We start from the raw sequence: 22,836 nt of genomic DNA, 5'->3' as shown, positions 1-22,836 counted from the left end.
TGTTGAAGCACCTTCTGAGAACAGAATGATGCAGCAAAATACTTTCAGATTAAGAACCCAAGATAGTCAGGAGACACTTCTTAGCCACAGAAACCGAGGTCCACAGAGAAAGTGTTGGTATGTGCAGTCACATAAATACAGTACACAGTCCATTTCTTCATCATATTGTACTTTGGTTTCTACCAAGTAAACCAGAGATGTGGAATAAAGACCTTGTTACAGAGGTGGCTGCTGCTGCCGCCATGTGATTCTTTTCCACATCCTTATGGCTGCACAAGGAAGCTCTTTGAGGAATTCTTAATTATGCCAAAATTTAACTATGAGCCAGTGTTCTGATAAACATACAATCCCCAAAAGCAAAACTTTGTGTTCAGTGGTCATCCCCATCTGACAATATTTACAGGCTGCTACATTCTCACCACTTATTTGCGGGGGTATAAACTCTGCAAGCACCATGAATCTGCAAATGTAAAGCCTGAATGATGGAAAACCAGTTACAGCAGTGATGATATAGCTATGACATGCAAATTCCACGTAGGACTACTGAATAAGATAAGAAGTCACATAAATCTGAGGGCAGAGATCCAAGTCTAGAGGAAAGGGAAGGGAAGAATAACACCACTGCTTCTTTAGTAGTTTCAGGAACCTGAAAGCATTTGGGACAAAAGGCACACCCAACCTCTGAGCTAATAAATACCTAAATAATATTGTGCATTGAACAGGTGTCTATCTTGTAATTTGATATAAGAGATCCTCAGTTAGGATCTACTATATTCTTCCAATTTAATATTGCTTTCTTTGTAGGTAAATGTAACTCCCAAACATCACCTTGTCTATCTTTTTTTAAACTTTCCAGAAAATCAGCTCAGCATTATCATACTTATTCAGGTAATAATTTTGCTTGGCTGACAACTACAATCTTCAAAGAGCCTGGATTACAATAAGCAAAAAGAACACACTGAATTGGGTGATTTTTATTCTTTGACAAATTTCCACATATAAAATATTTATGATGGAGTACACAACAGCAAAGGAATTGGACTAAAATCAGACTATTCAAACTCAGGTTTCATTAAATTATAAGCTAGTTGCCTGCAACTTTGTCACAGGAACTTAAAAGATTTATTCCTCTCTATCCTTCCTCCCTGCTCTCATAGCAGGATGTGGTTAAAAGCACTTAGATTATGATTAAGATTCTGGATATTCTGAATGTATAATACTCATGCAAGTAATTTATGGTCAAGGTTGCATTTTTTAAATTCCATCACAAAAACATTAAATTATGTTGTTATAAAACACAAATTCTAAGCAACATTAAATTATGTCATTATAAAACATAAATTCTAAGCACAATTAAAACCAGAAAATATTATTTTCTACCTATAATGCTTCTTCCAGTGTCAGATGTCTCATAAAAACCCACATTCTGGTACTCTCAGTCAGCAGTAACTCCATGACATGCCAAGCACAACCAAATAAAGGCAGCTACTGTTATTCCTTGTTCCCTTTCCCTTCAGTGATTCCAAGCAATTGCAGCAACTCCCTGCACTGAAGCTGGCTCACCCCTCAAAAACACTTCTTGCTCAAGATCTTTCAGACAGATAATATCAAGTTTCCAATAACAATGCCATGGTAATAGAATATCAAATGCAAACTGAAATGCTGTATTCTCTTTATAACCAATGGAGAGAAAGCACCATTTGTAAGTATTTACATTTGAACAACCCATCACGTCCAAGACGCTTCCATGAACTCTGATTATCTGAATTCTGGTTAGCCTGGATGCTGGCCATGTACACAAACTGCCCAGCTCCAGGCAGAGCACCTCATCCCTGAACAATTTTTAAATGGGCAATTAAGAGCTATCCTACAAAGTATGAAAACTTCAGAATTGGTTTATGTTCAAGCGTACAGAAGCCAGGCTTCCTCCAGAAATTACTGACTTCTATTCTGACATGGATAAAACCCTAATCTTTATTTTAAATTCTATCATCTCCACATGCCCACTTAAATGTCTGTACCTTTTAATCAGCAGTTTGCAAATTACATTAAACATTAGGAATATAAAGCCAAGTGAGTTAGGAAACATCAAATCACACATGACTCAGTTTTCAAAAGGCCTCTGCTTTAAACAGTTATGATTACCTCTTAGGAGTAAAGTAAATTTAAACATTGAATGGCAGACACTATTTGGATAGGAAACAAGAAATTAATAGAAACATATATGAAAAGATAAGAGGAATACATGGTGAAATTTGGTTTATAAAATATGTCCACTGCAGTCATTGCCGAGTCCCATCACCGTGGTCTTTCAGACCAACACCAGGAAGTTGTGAGGTTTTTCTCTCACCATTTAATGAGGGACAGTCCCACATGAGCTCATGAGCCTCTCTGTTTATCTCACCACCACCCCACCACATGCTCCTTCTGCAACAACTCTCTTGATCCCAGTTCTCCAGTTCCATTCTCACTCCCTTTAACTTGCCTTTGGTGTTTGAAATAGCTTAAGCTTTTGGAGGATACAAAATCCCTAGCAACCTCTTCAGTCAAACATCACTCTCAGGATGCTTTACTCCTTTTATCCACTTCATAACTGTACTTGAAGAGAGGTTTTAAAGACACTTGGTGGCATGTATTTACTCAAAGCACACCCTTTTCTGATGACTATTGAGCCTCCGTACTTCTCTGGGTCTCCAGTTATTCTTTCAGAGCACCTTATCTGAAAGACTCTCCTTTCTCTCATTCCTCTCACTGCCAACTTCCCAGGGGGCTTCACCCATGATCTTGTGTCATCTTCCTCTATAAATTGTCTTTGCATCACCTCATCAGAGACACTGGTTTCATCAGCTTTGCCAGAGCTGTCAATTCACAAAACCTCCAGCTTGAGAGTTGACTACCTTTTGGCCAAGCTAAAATCTCTACCTTTCTGACATTTCCTTGTGGCTGCCTAATTGTTAATTTAAGCCAAATACAACCAAATGGAGCTCTAATGTCCTCCTAAACTCAGATCACCACTTCCCATTCATATCCATGTCACACTCGATTTTCTGAATGCTTTTCATAGCCGGATGTCACCCTCCACTCACATCTAGTTTTTCATATGCTCTCACAGTCAAGCACTACCCACTTCTCTGCCCATTAAATCCCTTCTTTAATGTTTCATCTCTATTACTGAACCAACCTTTTCCAACTGTGTTAACAAATACAGAGCCTAGATGCAAAAATCACTCTTACAGTCTATTACTCAAATAAGTTAAAAACCTCTACACCTTACTCCTTTCATCTGTTTGTCATAAAAACATAAACCACCTATCTTCATTTCACAGACTTAAATATCTTAGTTCAGCTCAGCCCATTATGTTTCATTCAAAGTAAGAGCAATTCCTGAATCGAATGAACATCCAGGGCGATCAATTTTGCAAAAAAATTAGAATTTTTCTCCATTATGCTTGTAGAACTTGGAAGATTTATTCCTCAGCACAAAACCTATTACATTTATTTTCTGGTAAATCCTTTCTTTCTTATGTTGCCTGAAAAATGTAAACTTTAACAGTGGTTGGATTTTTGGGGTGTTGAAGCTACTGTCCACTTCGACTACCAACAGTGCCCAATTGCTTGATTTTCAGAGTTTATCAAGTATTACAACAGTAATTCATTATAAATGCCTCCATCATCATGAAAATGGCCACTGGAAAGTGAAACAAGATAAACAATTAAGAAAATAATATAACTTTCTAATATCCAGTTGGGGGAAAATATAAGTCCACAGATCTGAAATTACATTCTCTAAACAAGATATATTCTCCCTCAATTCCATACTGAGGAATTAGTCATTAATTCTTCCAGTTAAAGTACTTCCTTCTCTCAAAAGGTGACTATTCAAGAGAAGGAGCAGCATCTATTGTCTTTGATGAAGGAGGACAGAATCCTGTTCTAATTTTATCCTATTCTGCCCTATTTGTCTATTTTGAAAAAAAAAATTGCTTGCTTATTCACAAAACCAACCTATTCTATTCACATTTCAATAAATGATATAAAGAACTGCTTTCAAACTGCACTGTCCAAGAGCAGCAGCACATAAATGCCAACTCACAATAATTGAGGTTAAAAAAAAAAAGGCAAAATTCTCTGTGTGTATGTGTAAAAGCAGGAATTTCTTCAGTAAATACCACACATACCAATCTTTTAAAAACTTGGTATGAGTTTCCACAGCATTTTTTTTCCCTTTGAACTTAGAAAAAAATTGATCACTTTCTAAATAACGGGAAACAGTCTGTTTTGCCAAATTGGCAGAAAAGTTCAGTTTTCTTGAGAGAGTTATGAGAATTTTCAAATTACAACTGGAAATTTCCAAACATGCATACTTTGTATCCTAGACTCCAACAGCACACATTCCTATTACTGTCGAAATGCAAAAAGGAGTCAATCAAGGTTTACCAATTAAGATTTTCCAAGCCATCTATCTATAGGACCAATGCCACAAAAACTTACAATGTAAGAACTTGCTGGCTGCTCCTCCTGAATAAAATACAAAATAAAATACATTCAAGTCAGTAGTCACATCTTGTGGTGACAAAAGGAATTTCTGATTGCTGATCAAATGCTAAAATTATGAGAACATTCCTGAAACATCCCTGGGCTTACAGTGACATCAGACAATATTGTTCTACATCCACACATTTTTACTGTGTGTTCCAGAGGGATTGGGAAATAGCTGCCTGGACCATGGTGACTGAACCTCTTACCTTTGTGTTGGCGCATGCCTTCCCCTTCTTGTAGTCCTTATGGCTGCCTCTTTTATCCAATTTGGCCCACAAGGCTTTGGCTTTCCAGTAATTGAGCTTGGACTTGAGTTTGTGATAGAAGGAACGATAGTCCTTGGGCTTCAGTTCTAGGTAGTCACAGAGCTCCTGGAAAGCCTTGAGAGTCCCCTTGCAGGTGGAAGCCTGGACAAATCTGTCGAAGAGAACATGAGCCTGGTTCACCTTCTCGTTTTTACTTTCCTCCATGCTTCACACGTGGCAGCTGCCCAGGGGGGCAGCTGTGCTCTTCCAGTCTGCCAGATTTCCCGATGTTGTTCTGCTGAGCCACTTTCACCTCTGCCTTACAAGCATTCTTAACCTATAAAACAAAAAGAAGGAAGAGTAACTGAACTAGCTCTTTTTCGTTCCAAAATTTTGTCTATGCTTGCTGAACTGAGAGCCCAGATTCCCAGTCAGCCCTCAGCTGATTGATATCCCAAGGATTTCTACCCAAGCTGACTGAAGAGGAGGCTTCCAGAGTTCACTGAGCCTCACTGCAGACAGCGGCACATCCCACATCTCTGTTAAATCACAGAATAGTTTAACCTGAGCCAGTGCCTTGGAAGTTTCATCAAAACTCATTCTGCATGAAGAGCAGAGAAGTTACAAGTAAACAGGCAGATGTTACAGGAGATCTGCAAGACGGCAGAGGTTGTAAAACAGAACAGGCAGACTATGTCGCAGTCACTGTGTAACACCACAGCAATAGTTATGGGCTGGTGTTAAACATGCTACTGCCACAAAACACTTCCAGAGTCGGTACTCCATCAGTAAAACAAGTTTTTGTGCCTTCATTCTAAAAAGGCACAGGTATTTGGTCATGATAAATAAAGATAAGAGAGGATGGCATAGCAGAAGCTGATATGAAACTTGTCAAGACTGGTTTTTGCACAGTGGTGCTTACTGTAATCTTAAAAATTAGTTAAACCTGCTAATAGCAATCCATTTCTTAGAAAAATAAGTCAGGGCTGAATAAAGGAGGCCTGTCGGCATTGCATAAAGCAGTATAAACATTTTCCTTTCCTAAAGCCTATACATATAATTCTGCCCATAAAGGAGCAGCCTAAGAGTGAAACATGGCTGGTGCACGATCCTTCTAAGATTCCCATACTAATTCCACTCTTCTGTGGTTCTCAACTTCTTTTGATACACAGGTCCATAGAGAATTTTAGGTGGTAGCTGGGGTCTATTTTAATCTGCTGGGGCAGATCTGCTATCATGAGCTCTGCTGCTCATTTCTGGGATCCCTCAGAAGCAGGCTGGAGATCTACAGAATTGTTTGGATCACAACTAGAGATTTTGTTTAAAGCATAGGTATTTGCTCTTCCTCTCTCTCTCTTTTATATAGAATAAACCTTTTTCTTTTGTTTAGAAATAACACTAAGTACATACTCTAAATTACCCTGCTTGCTGAGAAAGAATAGCTCTGTTTGCCTTAGATATGAAGGCAGCATGGAAACATATGTGCAAACTATGGAAGTGAAAGCACTTCTGAGGTGCTTTTTGCCCTTTGTTATTTTTTGCAAAGGGTATTAAGGCAAGAAGGGAAATATGTGGACTTGGATAAAACTTTTTAGATTCTCACCAGCTCCTTTCCTGCTTCCAGCAGACAGGAAGCCAAGCCAAACATTACAGCTCATGTCTCTTCCCCTCCCATATGACAGCTCTCCAGTAGTTTATTTGGGCACTCCTGCTTTTCAGCCTAACATGGTGTTTATTGTTTATGTTTAGAAACAGTGAAGGAGACTGGAAACCTTTACATACAGCCATAAACTAGTAGTTTTTAAAAATAGAAGTTTTAATAGTGAATGTACAGAAGTCAAAGTACAACAGTGGGTTGTAGCGCAGAATGCAATTCTGACTTTATTAGGACAACCACCTTAGAGGACTCAGTACTCATGAAGCTGTTTTTCTAACTGGCTGATAGTGATACCCATGTCCATATCAGTACTGCTCACTAAGCAAATTGGAATTGCTTTCCTTATTATCCATCTTAACTTCACTGTTGTGAAGCCAGAAACATGCTCCAGGCTTGCACCTTAGGGAAACCACTGCACTGCTACAGAGGCCTAAGTCACAGAACCCTAAAATAGTTTGGTTTGGAAGGGAAACCTTAAAGGTCACAAAGTTCCAACACTCCTGCCATAGGCAGGGACACTGCTGTGTTGCACCAAGACAGGGCACCTCCCACTAGACCAGGCTGCTCAAAGCTCCATCTAATTTGATCTTGAGCACTTCCAGGGATGGGACATCCACAGCTTCTCTAGGCAACCTGTGCCAGTGTCCCAGTGCCCTCACAACAAAGAACTTCTTCTCAATATCCAATCTAAACCTGCCCTATAACAGTTTGAAGCCATTCTCCCTTGTCCTATCATTCATGTCCTTGTTAAAAATCCCTCTCCACCTCTCTTCTGGCCCAACCAAGTACTGAAGGCCTGTGTCTCCTCTTTTGTTCTCAAGAAGAATATTATAATGCACTCCAACAAAAGACCTCTAATGCTGAAGGAGTAATTTCGGTGTCTCTGTGTCATACAAACACAATAAAATACCTACAGCCTAAAGTCATATGCCTCATTAATCAACACAGCATTCCAGGCTAAATACTCTTATGTTCCCCCCGCTTCTTGCACCCCCACTCTACCACCCAAATATTCACTTTACACCAGTGCTTTGGATGACTGAGACTTCTTCAGAAAAAGCAATACAAGTTACGTGACCTAAATTAAGTGGAGTCACAATTTGGGTCTGTTAGTCCACATTCCACTACTGATATACCCAGATGTAAGGACAGAATAGGGATCATTTCTTATTCTTGCTTCTCCCACAGTTTTTCACCAAGGAATTGAACCAGCATTGGTTTTGCACTGCTAAAAGACCCCAAAGTTAAAACCCAACCTCTTTTTATCACCTTATATCACAGTACAAGCTGGATTGTACTGGACAATTAATTTGGCTATAAATAAGAAACTTAGCTGGCCTTGGGTTGAAAGAAAGGATCCTCAATGAATTCTGTTCCATCCTACGCTGGAGACATCTCACATGTCTGGGAGCTGGGAGGAGTCAAGGAACAGACCAATGACTGGGTTTTTCAAATCCCTTTCATAAACAGGGCTTCATACAATAAACTTGCTCTTTTGCCACACTGGGGTGTGTGTTGTCCCTGGCTCCAACCACCGACCCCACAAAACACATGGATATTAACTAGAATATCCTTTCACTCCAGGAAGCTGTGCATCAGAGGTTTGCCAAGCCAGCAGCCAAACCTGGAGAAAGTGGCTCATTTGAGCCAGCACATCCCAATGGGGACCTCAGCATGGCAGCTCTGCCCAAATCCCATTTTTCACACAGCCTGGGAAATCAGTTATGCCCACGGGTGAAACACTGAAGCTTCAGTCACCACGTTAGGTCACTCCCTAGAACTCTGCATTCCTGGTGTAAACACCCCAAGAGCAACACGTCAGAGAACATGGAAATTACAGGAGGAAAGCAAGGGCAGGCAAGAATTATTTGCTACGTTTCCAGGGTACTTGTGTGCCTTGCTGGCTGTTCTGCAGTATCCTGCGTGTTTTGTCTCGAAGCAGCTGATTGCTGACTCAGATGCTCTGTGAATTCCTTGGCTTCAGAGCTGGGTAAGACAGACAAAGCCCATGGAAAAACGCATGCAAGAACAGTGCTCACGTTGCTATTTACAATAATAGCAGGAGGTTGTCACTGACTCATGGCTCCAAGTACCCTCAGGATCTCCAGTACTTGCCCAGGACAAAAGAAACCAAAGGAAAACAGAGATGCAGGCAGTGAATAATTCCAGGTGGTGGTTCCTTCCCACAGCCACCACAGATGCAGGAATGTGAATATTTTATCAAATGCATACACGAGAAAGAAAACCCAGTGCCCTACTTCTGCCAAAGGCAAGAGATAAGAGAAGATTTTGCAAATTCTACACATAATGAATTCGGTTGTACAAATTGAAGTTCTGCAGCAAGTGTTGCAAATGCAGGGCTTATATATTTCAGGCAAATAAATCCCCATTATAAGTCACCACCCCCTCTACATTTCCATCCTAATTTTGTTCAAAGTGTTCATTCAAGCAATGACAGGAGACTGGGAAAAAATATTACAGGAATGTATTTTTCAGCCATCTCTCTTTTCCCATCAGAAATTATTGAGTTAATTCTATCTATATTCACAGCTTGTTCTCTTTACCCTAAATCAGGAGTGAATAAAACATTTGCGAAAGTAGCTGCCCAGCTGCACTTCTGAGTGCTGAGTTTGTATGAGCACCATGTAAGTGCTTTCTGACATTTATTTCATAGCCAGACCAATACCACCGATGCACCCTTGACAGATAAACCTCTGAGATGTCAGGCATCAAGAAGAAGTGGTAATACTGTATGGAATTTGAAAGCAAACTGGTCCATGACCATAAAACTACTCTCCAGCAACATTCCCTATGCCCTTGCCTCCCTTTCATGGCTCCTTCTGTAGCTTGTGCCTGAACAAGACTCAGTAGTAACATGCCCTGCAAACTCCAAGATTATTGCAGTACCCAGGCAGCCAGGACACTCTTGCAACTTGGCTAGCAATAGCCTAAGCACAGATTACAGTTAAGATAATGCTACAGACAGCGGGGACACCTATTTTTGTCTCTCTTGTCCACCCAGCATCCAGTTTTCTTGTAGGAAACCAATTACCTTTGAAACTCTTATTCCTCGTTGAATCTGGATGAAATTGTACAAAAGTTATTAAGGATGAACTGAAAAGCAGATGAACAAATGGCTCAGTCCCGTAAGCCTCCCTTCTTTAGGAAGCCAAACACAAAAAAATCTTTATTCCAACAAATGAAAAAGCTCTGTTTTAATTTCTAAGATTTACATTCTTTTACTTTCAGCTGAAACTGAAAAAATTGATTTTCTACAATATGTTCATGACTTTCTAAGTGATCACAGGTATCAAAAAGTGCAGCTTCAGGGCAACGGTAAGACTGTGGAACAGATGGCAAAAGGAGGACAATTTTGACAAGAAAAGCTAAAGCCAAAACTGGCAACTATGTTAGCTCCATATTATGCAGACCAAGAAGGGGAAAGCAGGAGGACAAAGGCGTGGTTGCCATTGTTTGTAGCTTCCCTTTTACACCAGATGGAAAAGGGGCACGTCAGCACTGTCCACAGCATGTTTTAAAATGGGATTTAGATCTGTTACTGTTCATAACATTCAAGACTCAAGCACATAAGCTGTCAAAAAAACTGTGTTTTAATACACCCATGAAACTTGATCTGGTGACTTCTGCTCACCACATGGGAGGCAGTCTTTTGGGTCTCCATTGCTTTCCTGTCTACTCTCTCTTCCAAGCTAAGCCAAAAGTGGAAGAAAGAGAAACCAAATGTGAACTTGACTGCAAATACAAGAACCTCTTCTTAGCACATACACAAACAGTTCATAGAATGCTCATGTCAATAAAAACTCAATCCAGTACTGACTTAAGAAATGTTAATTATACACAAGAACATGGAAACATACAAATACAGAAAATATTTTGATTCCCAAATTCACATTAGGTACAGAAGGTAAAATGTGTACATTGCTTATTACTAACCATTTCTCCAGTGCCACAACACAACTACTAAAAGGAGTTCACCTACAAAATACCACCTTTTCTCTATGAGAACCCAAAAAACATACTTTGCTGCTGCTGTCATACACAACTCTGATCACAGTACTCCCTACACTGAATGAACACTAACAAAGGGACCAAGAAACAGATCACTGCTTTTCTTTGGAAGAAAAAAAATTTGAAATTATACCAAGGAAGAGGTATCAGTGGATGATAAGGGAATAACAGTAGGACACCAGGATAGATGTCATTCTCACACCAAGATGTTTCAGAACAACAGTTGAATTCCCTTATCTGAAGTGCTTTGAAGCTGTTCCTGATGTTACATTTCAACATAGAAAGGCATCTTAAAATTAGTTCCCACCCAGTTTTACAAGCTGGATTTCCTCAGAGCTCTGCAAACACTATCTAATAACCCTTGGAAAGTGCCTATTTAAAAAATAAAAAAAAAAAAAAAGAAAAAACAAAACAAAAGAAAGACTCCTAAAATTACCAGAATGACATTTTCATAAAACTTTATTTCTGTGACTTCAAATGGGGATAAAACAAATTGGTTGCCCTAGCACAGCAAGATATATCAGCTTTTGACATCATACCAGACATGGACCCATTCATTTTTCCAAGCTAAAATGTTGTGTATCCCACAAGAAACAGCAGAAACACCAGCTTTGAGAGAAGCTTGACTGAACATTAAAGAACAAGAACACTGTTCTGCCCCAAGTAGAAATTCTGAACAGAACAAAGAGTGGAGGTTACAAACACACTTTAACAGCCTCTGCAGCCCAGTGAACCAAGTCCTCTGAGATCTCCAGATTCTGCTGGTGCACTGATCAAACCATTCCATGGTACAGGGAGAAAACAAATAGAGCCTGTATTTGTATTCTGGAAAAAAAGAAAATAAACCTCATCAAAGAAATTCTCTAATGAAACTCATGTGAACACATTTGCAAAAATGTATGTAAGTGAAAGCTTACATAAGTGAAAGTGAAACGCCAGAACCTAACACCAAAACAACAGAAGTGATCACAAAGGAGAAAAGATAATCAACAGGAACAAAGAGACAGATAGAACCAGCAGCTGACAAGAGGATGAGAATGACCAATCTTTATTGAGCACACAGAATGAAAAGATCTAGGACTCTGTTGCTTTCTCTTTACCTGCACTTGCCTCCACTTATTGTGCTTCAGTTCTCCCTCTCATCACCTAATTAGCCAGGGAAGGGAACAAAGGCGGTGAAGCTGAGGCACAAGTCCTGTGAGGAGCCATTGAGGGAGCTGGGCTTGTCTAGCCTGGACAAGAGGAAGCTCAGGAGTGACCTTATCCCTCTCTACAACCTCCTGAAAGGAGGATGTAGCCAGGTGGAGGTCAGCCTCTTCTCCCAGAGGAGTGAGAGGACAGGAAGACAGTCTTAAGCTGTGCCAGGGGAGGTTCAGACTGGACATCAGGAGGAATTTCTTCAAAAAAAGGGTGGTGAGGCACTGGAACAGCCTACCCAGGGAGGTGGTGGAGTCACTGTCCCTGGAGGTGTTTAAGGAAAGGCTGGATGTGGCACTCAGTGACACGGTGGTGTTGGGTCATAGGTTGGACTTCTCTCAAAGTCTTTTCCAACTTAATTGATTCTGCAATTCCCCCTTAAATAGGTCAAAGATTACTTATCACCTAGAGATCCAAAGGGGGCTGAAATTACCAAAGCCCCTTTCATCTGCATCAGTCATTAAGAGAAATATTTAGCACCTCAGAAGCAATCTCAAAGATTGGCCATTTGTGCCAGCATTTATTTTAATCACAGCAGATAGATCCCTAGACTTTCAAATCCAGGGCTCACCCCTTCGTGGTTTGGCAAATCCAGACTCCCACAAAACATTCCAGTTTACAGACAGTAAAAAATGAACATGGGAAAGCAAATTTTATTTGTGCTGCTTCCAACTCTCAGCTGTAATGGGTGTGGAAAAGAGGCAGGCAGTTCCTGAAAGGAAGTGGTGGATGACAAGGGAGCTAGAAAACAGGATTAGAAGATTCCTAATTTCACCATTTTTACACAGTCAGCTAGGTACGGCCTCACAAATCCCCTGCACTGAGCAGTTCAAACAGACTACAAATTATTTAGTGGATGTATAACCATTTTCTGTGGAACAAGACTGATTACAGAAAGTAGAGGAAGTTTAAAATCTTGGACTCTTCTTCCCTATACACATCTTGCAAGACTCTTTCGGGATTCAAGAAATCTAAGTAAACAGACATTTGAATAAAAGATCTGTAAACATTTCTCCAACCCACAAACCACCATTTAGAAACTGCTAAACTTTAAAAGGGAAAAAAAAACCCCCAAAAAACCAAACAACAAACAAACAAACAAACCCCCAAATCCCAAGCTTTATTCTAGGACAAGTTCAGGAAGGGTTGGGATCTTGCTATAACCCATGGCTGCAACCTTAGCCTGTATAAGTACCACATAAAAAGAAAAAAACACCTTAAAAAAATCAGACCTTAAACCCAGACCTCCAGAACTGCTGCCTCCTTTCTCTTAACAAGAAAAGTCCAACCAGGAACAGCATCTCAAGACTCACCTGCAGATGAGGTCACTGGTGATTTGTCACTCTGCATCCCAGCTATTCCATGCTCCAATCTGCCCCTGTCCCCAGCCCATGCATGGCCAATAAGACCTAAGCTCCCCCAGGGAAGGCTGAAACCCTCAAACTTTCGCTGCTGCCAAAGAAAACCCCACACTGTTTATAACCACTCATGGGTGTTCCCTGCTCCTGTAACTCAAACCACTATCCCAGCCTTCCTTTCTCCTTCCAAGCTATGCACAAAAATATGTGCTCTGCAGTCTGTCTACACACCTAAAATCAGAAATGGCAACGACAACAAACTCAATCTAGGTTAGATCAGGCTGTTTCTGAACACCCCATAGGCTTCACAGCCATCTATAGCCGTGTACTCTCCTCCCTCATCAGTCACTAGATTAGACCATAATATACAATTAAGCAATTTCATTTCATTTTGCAGAGGTGGAGAATTACACACTTCAGCAAGAGCACTACTGACTGAGCAGAGTCTGAACAGGGCACCAAGCAGGATTTGAAACAAACCAGGAGGCTACTTTCCATCATGGCTTATCTTTTTGGTCAGATTCACTATGGAGTTACACCTCATTTTTACAGTAAAATTTATTTATTAGACTCTAAAGGCATGGGGCTCCTAGATAACAGGAGAGATGCTGAATATGTTCAATGGACACAATGTTAAATCCCAATTTGTCACAGGAAGAATACACACCCACACATTCATCCTATAACTTTTATTTCATAAATTAGATCATTTGGTTGAGATCTATTCCACATAAGCCACAAACCTCCTCTGTAACCTCTCTTAGGCTGCATTCCTGTAGGCATGACTTTAATTTCAGAGGGGAAAAAAGTCTTTATCCCAGCCTTTCCTCAAAATACCCTTACTTTGCTACCATTTTGGAGTTCTTGACAGTATGTTAAACTTAGTTTAGTATTAACCCTTGATAAATTTACTCGCATAACTCTTTCCTCTTTCCAAGATAAAAATACCAACCCTTTGCATTCTGGCACGTTCCACAATCCTCAGTAAGGATAATAATTTTAAAAAGCAAAGCAAAATCCAGCCCTTAGCGACTAACAAACTGTGAGACCATCAAATGACAACTGATGAAATCTAGCAACTTCATGAAAGTTTGTCTCAGTTATGCAATCTGCTGCGTCTAATGCTTCCCCATTGTTCATTTCCCTCACAGGCGCAAGGAAAGCTTTTACCAGGAGACAGGAACGTATTGCAAGCAAATAACCAGTTCAACATTTTGGCTCAATCTTGACAAACAGACAGAATAAAAAGTTTGTGTTTTCTCATGCTACAAAATACACCAGAATCTTGAAAAGCAATCCAAACTGTAGGCAGGGAATGGCAAAACCAAAACCCACAACATCGAACTTTCCGTTCAGCTCCGGGTATCAGATAATTCCAATTGCACATACTGTACATGGGTTATAAATAGTAACCAGGCAGCACCTTCCCCACTTGGCTGGACATTTGACTCTCAGTAAACACTGAGCAGTTTCAATTGCCCAGATAGCAATTTCCCTGCAGCCGTGGAACCCACAGCATGCCTCTCTCAGCAAAGCCCATGCCAAGCTCCGTGCCTGGAGCAAATGAAAATCTGTTAAGAAATCAGTGAGAGGAAGGAGGTGGAGGTGGTTCTGTGATTTACTCTCCTTTCCCTGAGGCTCTGGCAAGCAGCTCTTGGAAGAAGATGGCAGTCATCACTTCCAGAGGCAGACATTACCAATCTCTTCAAATACAGCTGCACTGGTGGGGACATGAAAAGACTTGGTTCGAATTAGTCAGACATTAAATCCAACCTAAGTGTAAAGACGCCATCAGCAGAGTTTATTCTTAGTAGTGAGGACACATATCTTTGTCTTTTATCCTCAAGGCCTGTTCTATCTAGCCTTTTTAATTCCATCCTCCTTTGGATAAAGGCCATTCCTCTGCAAGGATATCTGGGGGTCTGAGGCAGATAGCTGGAAGGTTCAATTGAGGATATCTGGAGAGAAAGCAGCCCTATGAAGGGGCATGGGCATTCCCTTTGCTTAATCCAGGTCTGAGAGCCCTCACCCAGGGAGCTACGAGCACTTTTTGTGCAAGACATCTGTGCACATTTCGTTAACAGGCAAACCCACCATGCTCATAGACTGCATTGTGAAACAACAACAGCCCAGCATGGTTTGACAGGACTGAGGCACTGCTTTGCTCCTGTGCTGCTCACAGGCCAGGATCTGCCCTGTGAGCTGAGCAGTTCAGTATTTCCACTGGCAGATGATTCAGTTCTGGACCTTGGACTCTAACTGTGTAATTTCCATAATCTCTTATTCCATAACATCCTGTATTTGAGCACAAGCCAGAATTACCCTTTTCCAAAATGCTTTTAACGCAACAAGAAGGAGCACAAGAGACTGCAGGTCACTTGTGACTTTCTCAGTGACAATACCAACAGGCTGCTGCTGGTGTATCTGGAAAAGAAAAGTATGAAAATAAGAAGTATTTTCTTCAACTTTATTCAACTCCTTCTTTCAGGCTCAGTGAGCTAGAATAGACTGGTAGCAGAACATAGCTCTGTAAACTGGGAATGACCAAGAGTGATAGCATAGCATGACAGCAGCTGCTTTTCTGGAAATCCATACCATGCTCCTGGAGAGCATTAACTGCACAGAACAACCTGGGGTTAAGACCTGAAAAATACCCTCTCTCTAGTTACTCACTGGCAGTAAACAATGTAATATCTATATATTTACTATCTGTTTATTCTAACAGAAACAAATACTGCTATTAAGAAAGCTTAGTTTTCTCCAATTTGAGGACTGAGAAACATAAAGGGTTTGTTTCTTGTTATACTGAGAGCTACCAATAAAATCCATGTCTACTCTCCACTCCCTGTCATTTCCCATATATACACCCCAGAAATTATCATAGGTTTTTTTCCATGGACCTGAAAGATCTGGCTAACTGTAGAGAAAAAGTTCTTATTTCCTGAGGCAAACCAGAAAACTCTTCAGTATTTGGTTCTTGAAATACTTAGGACCGACCACTAGTGATAAGCAATGTTTGCTTTTAACCTTTCGTTTTTGCAACACTCCTGTTTATTTTCTAGGATAGAACAGACTATTCCAGTTGGAAGAGCCCCACAGTGACCATCTGCCTGGCTGAACAAAAGTTGAAGTGTGTTATTAAGGGCATTGCCATCATGACAGTTCATTTCCCTTCCCTGGCTGATACCAGTGGCTGGGCACACACATTTTGTGGTAAATTCTGCATTATGCTCTGTAACTATAGGGAATAACAGGGAAATGCTCATTTGAAGAGTAAAGAGCAGATAAAAGGGTCTAATGCTGATAAAAATGGGCAATTTCCTACCCTTATCACACTGTGCCCAGTGAGATTATTAATGCTTTATGTCTCATCACTGTTATCAACTCAGACATTTCTTCCTGAGCCAGTTGTTTTTATGATCAATAGCTTTCTTTTCATTTCCAGGCCAAGTTTATACCTCTCTATTCCTGTGCAGATGATGCTGACCTATGCATTAGCTTTCCTTCCCTTCCCACATATATTTATAGACAATGCCACATCTCCCCTTGGCCTTCATTAGGCTAAGGTCAAATCAAGCTCTCTCGGACTAAGGCTTTCTTTTCTGCCCATTCTGGGATTGTTTTAGCATCTTCCATCTCTTCAATCCACAACTAGCATACATTCTAATGTACTCATTGATCACAGGAAACACTCTTCCTCCTTTCTTGATTATTTCCAAGTGAAAGGCATCAGATTGTCTCACACTATTGAATTTAATTTCATGTGTATCCTTGTAAATTCAAGTTCCTTCTCCAGAATACCATTGTAAAGGTAGAGTTGGCCTCACAGGCAGAGAAATACAGCCCTGATCCTTTAAGAGCAGGAACAGGAACCCTTCTCCCCCAGACTAGTTTCTTCTCCTTCTAAACACAATTTGGTGGATGCAGCAGTCTTTTCAAATGCAATATCAATGCCATGGGCCAGGAGACTGGTGAAGGGAGCCTCATGTGGAAGATTCCCACAGGCTGTGGTCAGCACCTGTGATCAGCCCTTCCAGTCTCCTCTACTTCCTGACCCACTTACATCAATATTAAAAAAATGGGGTAGAACACCTCCAGGATGGCAGAAAAATGTGCTGGCTTTTGTCCTGCAACTCAGTATTTGAAATCAGGGAAGTGGGGTTCTAGAGCACTCTCCAACAAGAAAAGCCCAAGGCAATTAAGAGAATACAGTTTTCTGAGACTGAAAAGAAAGAGACCACATGCTAGGATTTGCCTTAAAGTGGTTCAGGGCTTTAATATTACTATATAGATGTAGACATGACAGTAGAAGCACAGTTAATGTGCCAAGCCAGCATCACATGCTCCTTACCATGACTGCAAGTGTATATGTGAAGCAAAACTGCTTTATTGAAAGTTCACTGAAGGCTGTGCAAAAGTATCATGTTCAAGGCCTTTATCAGCATGAAGTTGAATTTCTGTGAAAACAGCTGATACTGTAGCCATTTCTGTGACCCTCTGTCCTCTGACAAGAGTTGTGTAGGGTGGGAAGAAGTGTGAGGGAGGTGACCCTGTCATTTGAAACTCCGTTTCCTTTTCAGGATGGATGGAATTTTGCTTCTTTCTCTGTTTTAAAGAATTACAGCCTTGAAAGCTGAAGGTGGCAAGAAACTTGCAGAATTTTGACTGTGTGCATAGAACTGCCAGAAACAGTGTTGATAACAGTGTTGTTTGGAAAGGCTGTTCATACAATCTCAAGAAAACGATGCTTTTGGAAGAACAGCTTAGTAAAATCTGCTGGTACGCTCCTGTATGCTTTTTACTTTGGAAAATGAATTCTGAATTGTGTTTTCCCTCAATGGCAAAGCTATGCTATGCAAAGCAATACTTCAGGCAATTTATGCCACATCTGTGTCCTCACAGCTAATAAAGGAATGTAAGATGACAACAAGCTATGCAGGTATAATCACTTCACCAAATTACATAAGAGAATTTAAGAGATAAGTACTGTTCTAAGTGCTCCAAGCATATATTATATGTTGCCCAGGAGTCCATTATCCCAAAAGAAGAAAAATTATTTTGCGTCTTTGAATTGCTTTTAGAAATATCTAAAATACCAAGAGTGTGGTTGCTCTAGCATAGCTCTAGTCTGATCTTGAAGTAGCTTAGTTTTCCTTTTTCCACATATTCTATGGAACAGTAACTTCCCTTTCATTAGTCCCCTGGCTAACTCCTTAGATCTGACAGTAATACAGCCATTAAGCAGATCAGCAGGGTCTCAAGTTGAACAGAAAGATCAGTATTTAGACATGTCTGACATCAGTCCAAGGTTGCTGGCACATTTATAAACAGCCATAGATTGAGATGCAGTAGTATCTTAGAGAAACAGAACAAAGCAGCAAGTTTACAGTACCCAGCTGTAATGAAATGTGACACTCTGCCCTTGACAAGCATAATACAGCATTGTTCACGGGACACAAGAGGTGCTCCTTTCTGTAGCTTGGACTCCTACTTGGTCCTTGGCTTCCATGTGCCCCTATGCCCATCACACTTGCTGGTTTTGGAGAAAACAGTCTGCCAAGGCTATTGCATGGAAGGTCTAGAGCCCATCTCACTGTAGACTGTGAGGAGTCACCCTGAGCTTATCCAACATTATGGTACCTCAGTAACTCACAGGACACCCTGGGGAAAACATCTGTGGCACCCACACACCCTGTCCACCCAACACTTACTGACTGTGTGTGTGTCCAAATCTAAGCATTAGACTCCACATTCCTCCACTCCAGAGAACAAGGAAATTCACTTCTAGCACAGAACTATTTATTAGTTACACCACATGCCACATTAACTCGAGCTTATGTAAGCAAATTCAGAGCAAGGTAACATCTAATGAAACTGGCCAACAAAAAAACAGGTATCTTGCTATTAAAGGCTACTTTCCCTGGAAGAATTTAAAGCCACCTAGGGAATGTGTGGGAGAAGCTGACAACACTGCAAAGCAACCTGCAGCAAAGCAGGTGTGGATGCAAAACACCCTCAAACAAACCCAGTCTGTTACTAAAGCTGAGTTTGACTTGCACTTAGAACTGAACATCACACACAATCTGTGCCCACAGATTTCAATCCTACCTCAGGTCAGCCTGACAAGTGTTGGGTATGATGTCCACAGACACACAAGTGACCACCTGAAGTGAACAAGAGCAGCTTCCACTCTCTGTAACTGAAGTGACCAGGCAGTCTTTTCCTCAGCAGTCTTTTCTACAGACAGAGTGGAGCACAGAGAAGCTTCCAGCACACACCTCTCCCATCTTCCTTCACTGAACACAAGTAGTTACAACCCATTCATGGAAAAACAGTCCTGTGCATGCAGAGAAAAGCCAGGCTGTCTCAACTAGGCTACACTCAACCAGTGGAGTCAGTACTAAGGTGACCCAGACAGGATTAAGCTGGAGGCCCACCACACCATTAGCTTTCATCAGATCAGTACTTGGCTGCACGAAAAGACAGATCATTTCTGGGAGAAAGCCATCCATGTTTCCTTTTCTCTTCTTGGTTAAGAAACTTGATCTGGCTGTTTATTAGGGAAGTACACCGATCCTTATTGTTTAAAACTCTTGCTTGAAGAGTAGGTCAAACTAAGAAATTGTGAGTCACGGAAACCACAGAATAATTAAGGTTGGAAAAGACCTCTGGAGATTGCCTAGGTTGATCCCACTGCTCAAAGCAGAGTCAGCTAAAACAGCAACATTATTTCAGGACTGTGCCCAGTCAGGTTTTGAGTATCTCCAAGGATGGAGTCACCAGGGATGCTTTAAGCCTAACATAATATCTCTTGCAACAGACAGACCTGCATATTTAACCTCCAGGCAGATTAATTTTTATTGTAACCAATACAAGAGAGGATAGATACTCAAGTCCCAGCACACATCACCCTAAAAGGTAAAGTCAAGGGTGCCAAAAACAGCAAGTCACTTTTTCCCCTATATTCATGAAACCCGTATGGTCCTCAAATTTCCTCCTTACCCTGAAACAAACTCAATTGTTTATTCCCAGGCCTAATGGAACATTAAACAAAAGAAAGCTTAACCCGTGAAGACAACACATGAAGCTTCTCTGGCAGATAGTATTGGAGTTCTGAATCTTATTTTACATTCTACTCCCTAAACAAAGGCAACAGCTAGTGCAAGGGTTTAACTAAATTGCCTCTTCTCTCCTTGGAAACAGTTCTTACTGGTCAAGTTCAGTAACATCTGAATTTGCAGTAAACAAGCACTGCCAGAATCAAAAATAACATTTAAGAGAACCTCAAGAAGTGATTGACTGACATGTTGGTCCAGATGTTGACCCAGAGCATGTGATTTTCTGGCAAGATGGAAGAGGTACCTAATGACATCAAAAAGGATATTCACACCTAACAACAAAAAAATCAGGATCAAAAATTCCATGCTGTTTTCCAAAGGCAGAGTGCAATTCCTGGCAATGGGGCAACAAAGAATAGCTATGCAGCTGGCAACTGAACCACAAGGTTTTAAATAGATAGTTCAAAGCCAAAGATTACTCTCTTATCCTGCACTGGGGGTGTTACAAGGCTGTGAGGAAAGATAACGACATAAAGAGAAGAATCAAAAATGTATCACTTTAATTTTAAATTATCTACTTCTGCCATTACAAAACTACTTTTTGGGTGACTTGCAATATGTCAATATTATTTAAAACAGTAGCTGTTTGTAGAATCCAAAGACCTCTGATACAGTTTTGGTATAATCAAAGGGCTTTAGCTCTTGCAAGGCCACCATTTTAATTTTGACATATAAAGAACACGCTCAATAAAATAAAGTTCACCTCAGGGATGAGAAGCTGTTTCTAACCTCAGGTCATGGTGGCTATTTAGAAGTACTGGGGTAAAAATGTGATTTTGCTAGGAAAGAAAAGGTCGCTCATGGGGGAAAGACAGGTTAAGAAACTAGCAGAGCAGGTTGACTCTACAAAGAGCAGATTTTTTAAAAGCCTTGTTTAGTGGGAATCTATTACACACATGCATGTGGGACTGGAGAACCTCCAGCAGGTCAGCTCTCTTACACCCAGGGTCCTTCTTTCCTCATCCCCTAATAGGAGGGTCTGGCAACAGGATTTGAGAAGATTACCAGGTCAAAGCTGGAAGTGCTTTCCCGCCAGCAGTCTAAAAGTGAAGTTAATCACCTCAGCACTTCTCAAGGGACAAGACCCAGGAAAGATTGAGTGAGACTGCTTTCAACAACTGGCCTGAAACCAATCACGAGCCACATAAATACCAAGTCTGATCCTGTGGCAAAGGAGCCCTGAGCAATGGTTACCTGAGGTAACATGCTGGGTGATACAGAATATACTTCTTTACACTGTTCCACACAGAACATTTCAGCAAGTCTCTCTGGAACACTGAAGTTCTTCAGTCAAAGGTTTGTACTACAAAGATTTTTTGTGGAAAAGAAAATAAGCAATAATTTGTGTGTGCTTATTTAGAAAACAACTACCTCCACTCAAATCCTCTAGCAAACAGGGAAAGCAGCACTAAGTCTTTTCCAGGGAAAAAACTTCAGTCTAGACTTAGAAAAGGCTTAGTCTAGACATGGATACCACAAGCACTGAAAATGTGAAAACTTTTCTGGTGTCTTCAGTGCACTGGACAGGGACTGTCTCCCTGTGTCTCCTTTCTCCCAGCAGGCAGCCCAGGTAGGGGTCCAAGGCAAATTCAGCTACCACATTACCACACCCTATCATGGTGCAGACTTGCTCGAAAACTTAGGAATTTATGCTGAAACTTGGAAGAAAATATCCCAGCCAACAACTTTCAGCCAGAACTCTTTAGTCTTTAGCCTAAAGAGGTCAGCTAGTGACTGTAGAAGTATTCACTCAGTTTCTTCTGCATTTCATAGGCATATACTCATCCTTCCCATCACGTAAAAAGGAAAGTCAGAGATTCTAGTTTTAAAACAAGCTTGTTTTCATTTAAAGAGAGAAATATGCCCATATGCAGTTTCAGTATCAAGTATTTCAGATTTCATGGGAAGTTTTTTCTTTGGTGACCTGGCTCCTCAAGTAGTAAATCAAAAGCATATCCCAAGGAGACATAGTAGGGTTCTGCAAATCATTGCTATAATCCTTCAAATTAAAATCTTCAAAGTCCATTTCAAATACAAACCCCTGACTATGGTTTTAAGATTTTGGAAGGAATAGAAGTGCCTAATCTTAAAACATGCTACTTTACCATTGTTAAGTTTATATAAATTAATTATTTCAATGCATCCTCGAGCTTTCCAGTTCACGACTTAAAGAAAAAGGAGCGTAGGTTTCTTTAGACTTAAAATACCAAAAATTCATTTTTAAATTAAATTAATTTTAATTTAAAAGCCCTAAAATTATTGCGTATCTCGATATCCCTAGTAATGCTTTATAGACCATTATTACATGAAATTTTGAGATAAGGCAACCAAAACTTAATTCTTTTAAGGTTTGAATCTGCCATAAACAATGAGCAGGAAAAACCACAGTTGGCAGTTTTCTTTTTTTCTCCCCTTTTGTTTTTAGATCCTTCAGTGAAAAGGAAACCCTTCTAGAAAGAAGGGCTATTCCCTGCAGTACTACCTTTCCATTGCAAATTGCCAAGAACAGTGCAGGGAATAGTTTCTAGCATGGGGACAGAGAAATCTTCTTCCAAAAGTTTAAGGACGCTCTTCTCAGACTATTTTGGTCACTAATAATTGCACTGGAATGACACTGGAGATTCCAAAAGGGAAAGCTGTTATCCATCACCAGCAAGTCAGCTACACTCAACACTATAAAGATATCCCAGAAG

At 40.6% G+C, this 22,836-nt stretch overlaps 1 protein-coding gene across 10 annotated transcripts in view; it reads right to left on the bottom strand.

Annotated features, from left to right (window-relative positions):
- MICAL3 (microtubule associated monooxygenase, calponin and LIM domain containing 3) overlaps window positions 1-22,836 on the bottom strand; it is a 172,873-nt gene that overhangs the window by 100,904 nt on the left and 49,133 nt on the right. For all 10 annotated transcript variants that reach the window (XM_072923833.1, XM_041713711.2, XM_072923834.1 and 7 more), the window contains exon 2: window positions 4,746-5,121. In XM_072923833.1, the coding sequence (XP_072779934.1) occupies window positions 4,746-5,009 (264 nt within the window). In that variant the 5' untranslated portion in view covers window positions 5,010-5,121. The remainder of the gene's footprint in view (window positions 1-4,745; window positions 5,122-22,836) is intronic.

This window comes from Taeniopygia guttata, chromosome 1A, assembly GCF_048771995.1.
Source record: "Taeniopygia guttata chromosome 1A, bTaeGut7.mat, whole genome shotgun sequence".
In the NCBI taxonomy this organism is placed as follows: domain Eukaryota; kingdom Metazoa; phylum Chordata; class Aves; order Passeriformes; family Estrildidae; genus Taeniopygia; species Taeniopygia guttata.
Note: the sequence above shows the minus strand (reverse complement) of the source record. Positions and strands in the feature narration are given on the sequence as shown.